This window comes from Lotus japonicus, chromosome 1, assembly GCF_012489685.1.
Source record: "Lotus japonicus ecotype B-129 chromosome 1, LjGifu_v1.2".
Taxonomy (NCBI): domain Eukaryota; kingdom Viridiplantae; phylum Streptophyta; class Magnoliopsida; order Fabales; family Fabaceae; genus Lotus; species Lotus japonicus.
Genome location: NC_080041.1, coordinates 42,412,970 through 42,425,136, shown reverse-complemented (window position 1 = coordinate 42,425,136; position 12,167 = coordinate 42,412,970). Strand labels below are relative to the sequence as shown.

General features: G+C 40.0%; 1 protein-coding gene across 1 annotated transcript; it reads left to right on the top strand.

Annotated features, from left to right (window-relative positions):
• Window positions 1-11,330, top strand: LOC130712421 (nudix hydrolase 19, chloroplastic-like). The gene is made up of 6 exons (XM_057562485.1): window positions 1-680; window positions 4,283-4,423; window positions 4,512-4,616; window positions 9,383-9,482; window positions 10,094-10,186; window positions 10,856-11,330. Exons 1-6 carry the CDS (start codon window positions 123-125, stop codon window positions 11,146-11,148), a joined length of 1,290 nt encoding a protein of 429 aa, XP_057418468.1. The 5' UTR covers window positions 1-122; the 3' UTR covers window positions 11,149-11,330.
• Window positions 11,331-12,167: the final 837 nt, after the last annotated feature.

The window sequence follows — 12,167 nt, the reverse complement described above, 5'->3', positions numbered from 1 at the left end:
TTGTCTTGTGTTGGACCAAAAAATCTTAATAGAGACAGCTGTCGTGACCCTAGGCGTTCCCACTCAACTCAACCGACATCTGCCACCCACACTCAAGACATCGATGGAAGAAGAAGAACAACATGGTGAAGCTCATCCACCATCTCCTTCCAGTTTCAAAACTCTTCTTCAAATCCTCTTATAAACTCCCACCTCTCACAAGGGCAAGGACTTTCTCTCAGTTTTACACCACCACTATGTCCGTTAACCTCCAGACACACGCCTTCGCCGGCAACCCTCTGAGATCCAAAGCCGGCGACCCGAAAGCGGCGCTCGAATCCCTAAAAACCCGAATCTCGGATTCCGGCGCCGCCCTTTCGCCGAATTTGAAGGTGCTGCCGTTCAGAAACGGGAAGCCGCTGGCGTCTTCGACGGGGAAGCTGGGTTGGATCGGTTTGGAGGATCTCAAGGGGATGTTGGTGGGTGCGGACCTGAGCGGTGACTCGTTCGTGTATCTGGGTTCCCGCGCCGACCGAGATGATGATGATGATGATGCTTACTGGGCGGTTGACGTCTCTGGATGGGAGCGTGCCTCCGTGTTGGTCCCTGAACGGTTGTGTTTTGTTGAGCTCAGAACGCTCATGGTCGCCACTGATTGGGTTGACTCTGCCGCCATGGGGAACTTGGCTATTGCTGGTCATGTAAGTTGTGGTTTCTTCACTGCATTGGGTTTTCCATCCATGATTTGTTGAATTGTCGACTATTTTGTCATGAAACTGATTTTAAGGCTTTGTTTGTGGTTAATATTCATGTGGTTCCATCAAGTAAGAAGTGAGACGGGATGGGTAGCTCACATGTTTAAGCTAAGGGTAATTTGTTAGAAGTCCCACATTGGCTAGAGATAGAGCATAGATAGCCTTTATAAGGGTAGTGCAAACGTCAACTCTTGAGCTAGCTTTTGTGGTTGAGTATAGGCCTCTCAATTTCTAATATAATTGTAGGTGAATGGTTAAGGTTCGAACTTGTACTAATTTACTAACAACTAACATTTGCCTATAAAAAAAAAAGTAAGAAATGAGACTGATAAGAACATTATTATACGCGTACCGGTGTTCGAGAGCCAGTTCTCTTCTGAAACTCGAGAGCTAGTCCTCTCCTACTAACTTGACAGATTTCGTCCTAACTTTCTTACATAACTCCAATAACAGACATTAGAGAGTTAGGGGTATCTTTTGTATCATTTGGGTATTGGGATTAGGAAGAGGGTGTGGACTCTCTCTTGTATTCTGCTCTAGTTCCCAATTTGGGATTAGGGATTTGTGAGAAATAATACCAGATTTCAGGGTGGTTCTATCATTGGTATCAGAGCACCGATCTTGGTGCCTGAACCACAAATCTGCGCATGGAAGAGACAAGGAGCAAGCTGAGAATTTCAGAGGAAATTCTAATTTTTGGTGGAGATGAAGCTCTGGAATGGATACAGCGTTTGGAGGTTGTGCTGCGTGGAGTTTCAGAAGAAGAGAAGTTGCAGGCTTCAATGGAGGCTTTAGAAGGAAGAGCTCTTACCTGGTTTCAATGGTGGAAACGTTGTAATCCGAATCCATCATGGGAAGGGTTCAAGATTGCAGTGGTGAGGAGGTTTCAGCCCTCAAAGATTCAGAATCCATTTGAGTTGCTTCTTTCTCTGAAGCAAGATGAAACGGTGGAAGATTATGTGAAAGATTTTGAGAAGTACGTGGGTGCTCTCAGAGAAATTGATCCAGAATTTGTCAAAGGCATCTTCTTGAAAGGATTGAGGGAGGAGATCCGAATGGAGGTACGATTGATTGAATCTTTCTCTCTTCCTGAGGTTATTCACAAAGCCATTCTTATTGAGCAAGAAAAGAGAGAATCTGAGGTTGCAATCGAACGAACAGCGGCGGCGACATTACGGAGAGAACCTGATGTAGCGGCGGCGGTAGCCGAGCAAGTACCGGACTCAGAGGAAGACTTAACTTCTGAGTCGCAGAAACCCATTCTTGAAGCGGAGGAGGCGGTGATAGCGCCAACGGAGTTGTCGCAAGGGAAACTGGAGATCACAGTGGTGATTGTGCAGGAAGGAGAAACAGAAATCAGAAGCGAGTCTGAAGCTTCCGATAACCCAATCGGAGGAATGACCAAGGTATTAGCGGCGACAGATTTTCACGTGGGTTACCATTCGTGAGGCCAGGAACGCTCCAACGGCCGCCATCAAAACCACCTAACAACGTGATGCGCCCGGAGGTTGGTGTGCCATGGTGGGTGACGACGAAGGCGGAGATGATCTTCACTTGCCACGAGAAGGTAGAGGAAGATGAAACAGAGTCGGGTCTTCTCTGGTCAAGTTGGGCGGCCAAACGGCCACCGGCTGCGCTGCCAGACTTTGTCGTTAGGGGCGGTGGTAACTGGGTCTTAGCGCCACTGGTTGTGTCGAGTTGTGTGGCGATGGGAAATCACTAACGCAGAGCAAGGTGGGAAGAGTTTGTCGTCAGGGGTGGATGGGAATGTTTCTGGAATGTGCCAGCAGCAGAGGTGTGGCCAGAGAGGATGAGGTACCAGCTGGACTTCTGCCCTGACAGAATGGGCCATACCCATCTAAGGAGGAATTGGGCCTTACAACAGAATAGTGGAGTCAAACTAATAGGTTGGGCCAATGTATCAGATTTTGGGTTAAATGTATCAGCTTTTGGGTTAAAACCCAATTTACCCATCTACTTGAGGCAGCAAGGAACCGGAATTCACTTCCAAGAGTCACAGGAAATTTTGCAAGTGCTGTGGAAAAGGGAACTTTTGGACTTGACTGAGAGCAATGAAGAAGAGCAATGGGATCCAGGTGGAAGCTGTGATTATTGTGTCTTTTGTATTGTTAGCATGCTGTATTTTGGGTGGTTCATTGTTTTCGCTTGAATTTGTCACTTTTGTATAGTAGGCATACTTGTTCACTGTTTTAGTTTGCTTTTTTGTTCCTCACCTTGAGGACAAGGTGAATGTTTAGGGGGGGAGTATTGATAGGAACTCAAGGTTAGGGGTTAGTTAGTTAGTTAGTTAGTTATACTTAGGGAGTTGGTTAGAATGTTATTGAGGCATGTAGCTTATAAATAACAGACATTAGAGAGTTAGGGGTATCTTTTGTATCATTTGGGTATTGGGATTAGGAAGAGGGTGTGGACTCTCTCTTGTATTCTGCTCTAGTTCCCAATTTGGGAATTAGGGATTTGTGAGAAATAATACCAGATTTCAGGGTGGTTCTATCACATGCCTCAATAACATTCTAACCAACTCCCTAAGTATAACTAACTAACTAACTAACTAACCCCTAACCTTGAGTTCCTATCAGTCCGACTGTAGACATTAATAATTAGGGGTTGCTCCCTATTAGAGACCTACAAATTAGGTGTAAAAATATTAGTGAGATTTGGTTTCACTGAAATTAGGGAGTCACGCTAGACATTAAAATAAGTTATCGCAACCATTACTTTAGAAATCAGTAGTTGAGATATAAAGAATAATATAGTTTCTTATGCATGTGCAAGTGATCACAAATACAGCCATTAATGACCCTCTAAAATTACTTGACCCCTAAAATTACTCTTCGCTTTAGAGGAGCCAAATATAAATTTAGTGGATCATTTCAACCTATAAGAGAGAGTACGCTGGAATGAAAGTGTTAAAAGAGTGTCCATATCCATACCATTACTCTTTTTGGATTATCATAATTCTTCATTGATGCTATGCTTATCTTTTTAAAGTATAGTAGTTCTTACATGGTAGATGTGTTAGAATGGGAGAGAATGTAAAATATCAGGGTTGCTTTATATTTGTTTGGTACATTTTAAAATAGAACAGAATTAGACATGGGGTAAGAATAAGTACATTTTTGTTTAATTCAAAGGGGTGCAGAAAAAAACCAAAACATAATAAAATAAAACAGAACCATTCCATTTTGTTGTGCCCATGCACCAAATACTATATTGTATATTTTTATGGATCTATCACATTTCTTGGTATTGCATTTATGCAAGCTACCTGCAGTTATGTAAATTTTAAGTACATTTTTGTTTAATTCAAAGGGGTGGGAAAAAAAAAAAAAACATAATAAAATAAAACAGAACCATTCCAGTTTGTGGTCATGCACCAAATACTATATTGAATATTTTTAGGGATCTATCAGGTTTCTTGGTATTTCATTTATGCAAGCTACATGCTGTAATGTAAATTTTTTAGTTTGTTGACCTGTTATCAATATGTATACAATGCTGCCTTTCTAATTACTGTGTTTGACCAGGCGAGGGCACTGTTAGAATGGCATAATTTATCACGATTTTGTGGACATTGTGGAGAGAAAACAGTCCCGATGGAAGCTGGGAGGCGGAAAGAATGTTCAAATGAATCATGCAAAAAGAGGATATATCCACGAATTGACCCGGTTATCTATCTTCTATTCCAAGTGTTTAGTAATCAATGAATTATCGAGTGTTTTGTTATTATTTCACTCACCCCCTGATCTTATGCAGGTTGTCATTATGCTAGTAATTGATCGAGAAAATGACCGTGCCCTTTTGAGCAAACAATCCAGATTTGTTCCTAGAATGTGGAGCTGCTTGGCAGGTTTTATAGAGGTGCATGCCTGACCTAATTTAAGAATCAAGACCATTTCATTTTTTAGTTTCTCAATCTGTCTGTTATAACATGACATAGTGTAGCTGGTTCCAGTTAGCTTGACTAAATATAGGGGAACCTAATTCATGTTTGCGTATTTTTTATAATAGCCAATGGCTTCTTAAGTGGAAATAATATTTCTTTTCCTCAATGACAAAATTCTGTTTGAGATTGGGATTAGTCCTGCTTGTAAAGTCTGAAAATCTTGAATTCCTTTCATTCTTTTGATTGGTAAGTACTGTGGGTGCTTGTTAGGATTGTAGAATCCTAACAGCCCACAACTAGATAAAGGAAGAGGAATAGGAATTTATTATTATTATTATAATTAAATAAACTGGAAAATAAAATAATAAGAGAGAACAGATAGAGTGAGGGATACGAAAACAATCCTAATGGATTCACAAGAAGGAGAACCTTCTTTCCAAGGGTGAAACTCTTTCAACTCTATTACTCAATTCATGCTCTAACCTAAGGACAGTACTCCTATCTATAAAAAATCCTACTAAGTAAATGACCCTGGCCCAACATAGGCCTAACTCATATATTAAAAGCTAACTTAATAGTAATGCAAATAACAAAGCAAACAGATAAAACCAAACCCAGGCCCAAATATCACAGGCCCATTGGCTCTAGTTTAGAACTCTAACAATACTCCCCTCTAGCCCTTAAGGTTGAAAGCTATTAAGCATGCTGCATAGTTGATAAAAAAATTCCTCCCGGATCCCATTTGTGAGCGGGATACATGATGAAAGCCCAAATCAATAAGTGCACCAATGTCCATGTTCGGCAGCATTGGAGGAGGTTGCTTGGACCACATGGTAAAGGCCCATAGCACCATCAACAATGAAGAAACATCCAAGTTCATGGCCGAACCCAAGTCTTTATGGATGAACAGATCAACATTGGAACGTGACAATGGTTGTGAAAAATACATCCTCCACCCAATAATCTATTTCCGACATTCTCACCCAATTCCATATTGTGAACACGGGAAGTCATTGTTGTTACAACACCGTTAACTTCTGCCTTGTTGCCCTTTCCCCTTGGATGACGATCTAGCTTCATATCCTCCTTGGATTCATCTTCTTCTTCCTCCGAAATACTAGCCACGATTCCCCCTTCGGTGTGAGAAGGAGGAGGGAAAGAAATGTCTTGAGCCAGTGGTTGTCCCTGAGCAAGGGGGAACTCCTCGTCGACATCCCGTGCAATGTCTATAGCACACAACACCTAAGTAGGGCGAAAGGAAAATATCCTATAATGAAGCACTGGTTTGTGACCCCCTAGAAAATGACCTAACAGCTGTTCTTAGCAAGGTTTGGTAATTTGGGCCGTCAAAGCTTCAAACTGTCGCAAATTATCATCAATGGGCTGTCTGAGAAATATTCAGTCTCTTGTAAACGTTGCCTGTAATGGATTCTTCATCCATCACTAGATGGATCTCAAGGAATTCCTCTGCTCTAGCAGCCTCTTCCAATGGTTCAACACTAAAAGGTTCGGTTGCTCTTGGTTCTTCCAATTTGGCTCCCAACTTTTTCTTTTTCTTACCGCGTTGGTCCTGCATCCTCTGCAAACGCTGCATCATATGGGTCATGAACCTTTGAAATCTGCAGAGTTAGCATACATGGAAAGTGAGTACACTTCAGTTAGTTTTTGAGAAGTTAGGTATTGGCTTAACTGATTCATAGTAGTCAGTTGGAACTGTGTCATAAATTGTACTTTCTTTCTTCTTTGGAATAATATCATTCTCTGTTCTAAATCTCAGTGATTCTGAGCAGGAGCTTTCTTCTGTTGTGTTCATTCTTCTCTGACTTATGGTACCAGTTCTAAAACCCGCTTTGAGTTCAGCTATATCTTTCTTGTAGGTGTCCATGCGAGACTCAATTGTGGTGTAAAACAAAAGAAAAAGGCAAAACTGAGTGTCTTTCTCAGATCTAGAACACCACAGAACTGATAAAGAAAAAATAAGGCCGGATCTGAGAAGAGGAGGAGGAGCCGAGTGCGGTGGTGCAACCAGCGACCAGAAAGGCTTCCTGACGAGCCTTCAGGCGTGGACACATGCAAAGGTCTAGTGGCACGTGAGAGTGCGTTCGATCTCTGGTGGGAGTGAAACCAGCGGGAACAGGCTGGTCTCGGCCAAGCGATCCTGATCTGCTGGTTCTCGAGAAACATGTGGCGGCGGCGGTTGTGGCTCGCGTCTGAATGTTTCATGGTGGTTGCAGGATGGACGACACGGTGTGTGGTGGTGGTTGGATTAACAGATGAGGTGTGATCGTGACTTAGGGATGGAATGGGTAGGGTCTGGGTATGGTACTATTGTCCCCGTCCCTATACCCGCGTTTTCAAAAACTACCCATACCCATCCCCATACCCGCGTGGGTAGCAACTTGAGTACCTGTCCCCGTACCCTTCGAGTACCTATATGCTTGTACCCTTCGAGTACCTATATGCCCGTACCCATACCCACTACCTGCAATTTAGTTAACCAAAATACGACTTTCCCAATTTTCATTTATTTATCAATAAAAAACAAAAACATAACTATTAGAAAATTAAAAACATTAATTAAAAATACAAAAGAAAATCCAAATACTTAACAAGTAAATCATTCAATTAAGTATAACTTTTTTAAAAGACTGCTTGGAGATTTTGGAGTCCTTATCAGATGTGAGGATCAGGTTCCATTTATATGCCTAAGACCTCCTTGTTATTTGCCAACTTCTGGAGCGGAATTGGGAAATGCATTTGTGTCATGTCCCTAAAGAAGCTCATGCCTCTATAAATTATTTAGCTAGTATTGGAGCAAGTCTTCAGTGTGATCTTTTTATTCCAGATGTTTCTCTAGAGGGTTGACCCTTTTTTGACTAGGGATATCTTAGGGTTGTAGTTTTTGCTTTGTTTGTTTAGTTTTTCCATTCCCCAATTTTTTTTAAAGAAGTAAACGAGAAAGTTATAACTTTACTTTAATTTTAGATTTTTTAATAGTCATAAAGTTGTAGGTTACTGACTTATTTTAAAATAAGTGGAGTAAATTAGCAAGCAACAATATATGTAATATCAAAGTCATTACTTACTCACTTTTTTTTTATAAATGTAAGTTAGAACGTTATAGCTTTAATTTTTGTTAATGTGCTAGCCTGGGAAGCACGGATACCGCTCAGGAGGAGCGTATCGGCGTGTCGACACGCCCCGGATACGGGTACGCGTGCGACACGCCGCGGAAACGCACCGGATACGTCGGCGAAGCTCCGGATACGGCGGCGAAACCGGAAACGTCCCGCGCACCGTATCGGACACGCTTACGGAGCACCGGAAACGTTTATCGTCAGTGGCGGAGCAGGGGAAGGAGGAAGAAGAGTGGGAGAGTAAGAAAGAAAAAGGCACACACCTTACCTGGTAGTTGACGGCTGTGGAGGATGATGAACAGTAGCAGAGGCAGAAGGTAAAAGAAAGGATGCTAGGGTTTGGTATTTGGGCTTTCCTAAAAAAAGAGTTGGGCTCATCAACTTTAAAGTGGGCTGGTGTTAATACTTAATATATATATTTTAGTTAATATATATATTTTAAAAAGTGTGGCCATATGTAATCATACTTTATGTTCCAATATTTTTTTTAAAAAGACACTTATTCTATTAGAAAAAAAATGTATCCCCCTATCCTACTTTTGATAATATGTTATATGACATGCTCTCTTTATTTTATGAGTTTTTTATATATATATGCCGTATCCCCGTATCCTACTTTTTTGATTTTAGCCGTATCGCCGTGTCCGTGTCCGTATCGTATCCGTATCCGTATCCGTGTCCGTGCTTCATAGGTGCTAGCAAATGTGTGTGTGTATATATGTGTGCGGGCATGGGGCGGGTTGGCTACTATAGTACTCATACCCGTTACTTTTTGCGGGTATTACCCATGTCCAACTCCATACCCATCTAGCGGGTTTTTACCCCCCATGGCGGGTATTTTTTGTGGGTACCCACTAGGTCTGAGACCCATTGCCATCCCTATTTGCTCGAAGAATGGAGGTCAGACCAATTGTTTTGATTGTAGAATCCTAACAGAGAACAATAAGATCAAGGAAGAGGAATAGGAAGTTTTTTTTATTATACAAACTGGAAAATAAAATAAAAGAGACAAGAGATAAAGAGAGAGGGATACATGAACAATTCTAATGGATTCGCAAGAAGAACCTTCTTTTCAAGGAAAATTCCCTTTACAAACTCTATTAATTAATTCATGCTCTAACCTAAGGAGAGTACTCCGTATTATAATAAACTAACCCTACTAAATAAATGACACAGGCCCAGCATAGGCCTAACTCAAATAATAAAAGCTAAATCAATACCAAAGCAAACAGATATAACCGAACTCAAGCCCAAACACCACAGGCCCACTGACCCTAATTTAGAACCAATACAGTGCAGATATAATAGCATGCTTGGAATTGCTTAAATCTTGGAAAATTTGTTTTTTTCTCAAAAGCTTCCTCAGAAAGTTTTTCATCATAAGCTATTTTGAATATGAACAAAACTAATATAAGTGTCTTAATAGGCTGTGAACAGTTAACAGATAAACCTTGTCTCCTTTGAATGAGGGAAAGGATATATGCTGTGTCATTAAAGCCTGGTTTCTTTGACTTGAGATTCATTTTATGCATGCACATTTCGTTTTTTGTTTTCGTTATAATATTTTATCAGTTGATTTAAACGTTCCCTCTTTTTGCGTTTAGCCAGGAGAAAGCTTGGAGGAGGCAGTGAGAAGAGAAACATGGGAGGAAACTGGTATTGAAGTGGGAGAAGTTGTGTATCACAGTTCTCAGCCCTGGCCTGGTATTTACATATTTTGCACAAAATATTTCATTTTACTTGGCTGTTGTTATTTCATTATTTCTCCACTGTTTACATGAGATAAACATGTGAAGATGTTTATAAAGCTCTGTTAGAAAATCTTATATTTGAAAATTTGTTAGATCACTCGGAGCATGGCTTTATTGATGACTTGATGATTTTATAGTCTTAACTGCAAATTGCAGGATTGAATGACTTTCATTGTGTTTCTTTTATTTTGCTTAATTACATTTGGCTAATGGAGAATGTTAACAAAATCTTTTCTCCAAATTTTCATGTTACTTCCGAAATCTGTTACATGGGGATACACTCTTTCATCCTTTATCATAATCCAACTAGCAATTAAATTACTTGCTGTATATGCCTTTTTTATCATTTTCAGTGTAACTTAAATCAGATTTAATGTCTTGAATATGTCAGGTCTACATGATTTATTTAATTTTTCAGATGTAGGTATCATTTAAAAGCAGTTGAGTGCAGGTTAAGATGATATAATCTATTGGAAACATGTTCTTGTATTTTTTTTCTTGTCAAACAGTATTTTCCCATGTTTTGGATGTTAACAGTTTCTTTTACATTCACTTTGTTTCTAGTGGGACCAAATAGCATGCCATGTCAGCTGATGGTTGGGTTCTTTGCATATGCGAAATCCCTTGAAATTAATGTGGACAAGGAAGAGCTAGAAGGTATATTGGCTTCTAGTTTTTTATTGTATCTCCCACTCTCCTTCTGACGCATTCTTTTTTTTCCTTGATTTATATGCATGATTTCAAGTAGTGAGTGAAGATCCTATTTAAGATTGGCACTTGTGTACGGTGCATTGTCTGGCTTAGAATTGAGCCTCAGAGGGGTCAACTTGTGCAGCTGACATCCTGGCCACACTTTGTGCGTACACTATGTGTGCAAGTACTAGAGTAATGAAGGTGTGTCATGTTCGAACATGATATACCTTTTCTTATTTTCATTGTTTGAGCTTCAATAATTTTAAAGAACGTGTATCATGTTCAGATATGATGAGAAAATTGTATGGAGACAAAAGAAAGACCTGGGAGATGGCAATTACTGTTAGGCTTTGTCTTGTCTGTGGAGACAAGAAAAAGACAAGTGAGCATGAAAAATAGTGGGTTGTGATGAATACTGTTTAGCTGAAGTTCTGTTTCCCTTCACTCCTGTATTCCTACATAGGATAGGAAGCCTTCCTATGATAATTTGATAGCTCATTTTTATGTACAATACAAATATGCAACGGTTTTAATTTCTAAAGCATTCACTTCTTCCCCACTTAACAGTCCCTCATTTCTGAGTTCTATGCTTTGAATATGTGACTAATGATATGCTGCAACTTGATCACTTAGATGCTAGATGGCATAGTAGAGAAGATGTTAGAAAAGCTCTGACATTTGCTGAGTACAAGAAAGCCCAAAAAACTGCAGCAGCTAAGGTAGAACAAATGTGTAAGGGAGTAGAAAAAACTCACAGCTTGACTACAGATTTCAACGTTGAAAGTGGCGAACTTGCTCCCATGTTTGTTCCTGGACCCTTTGCCATAGCCCATCACCTTATTTCGTCTTGGGCCTTCCCTGATCAAAATGTAAATGGCGTTGAATGTCATTCAAAACATCCTAGTGGTTCTGTGTCAAATTTGTAGGAGTGGCTGAATTTTTGTTTACAAGGCCGCTTTGGATGCAAAGCTTATTATTATTATGGTTCTCCGAGGTCTGTAATGTTCAAAGGAATGTTATTTTCTTATTGAAATTTGATTGATATGTATTAATTATAGATGATTTGGAAGTACAATGTATAGATAAATGTCCAAACTTATCTCAACAATAGGTTTCTTAGATCAGTATTAGGGCGATTTAAAGGCAGCCTTCACTAGGTCACAAAGAAGGCGACAAAAGTTCTCATTCTGCAATGATGCAAAACTAGAGCTCATTGGAGGTGGTGACAGCTTTTACCCATAAATGCTTGGGTAATGATTTTTTTTACAGTATAGTTATGACCATCTCTTGGGGGTGTTACGTCTTCCCTCTCTACAACCTCATTTTCATATCCGATAGAAGAGGTATGAAAACTATTGAAGAAAAATTAATTAGGAATCCCTAAAGTTGTAATGTTACCAAAATATTATATATGCTTGACAAGGTTTGTGGAGTGTTTCAGGCAACAAACTTTAAGCACATGTAAGCACATCAGTTGCCGAGATTCAACAGAAGAACTTGGTCACATTGATCAACACCTGAAAAGGCTAGTATAAGAGGCTAGAAGGAGAATAAAATTGTATGGTCGTATCGACTAAAGATTAGTGTCTATTGTATTAATCAAGATAAAGACAAAAGTCTTTTCGGTCAAGAAGAGGGAATGCAACATCTAAACTGGAGTGTAGGGAGCAAAGTTCAATCGGCAGAGCACATAAACTACTGGAGCAAAGGACAAGTGTTCAGTGAATGAAGAGTCTGAAGCTTGAAGCAAAGCGTTCAGATCTTAGCAGAAAGATTCTATGTTGTCTGCATCAACTTCAGGATTATATGTTGCATTATATTATGAAACTCGTGTGTTTTATGATGTGTTTGCAATAACATGTCAAAATAGGGAAAAAGTGAAAGACAGTGGAAAAGGTAAAAAGAGGGCAAAAATAGGCATTTGGTGAATTTTGCAAAGCTGTCA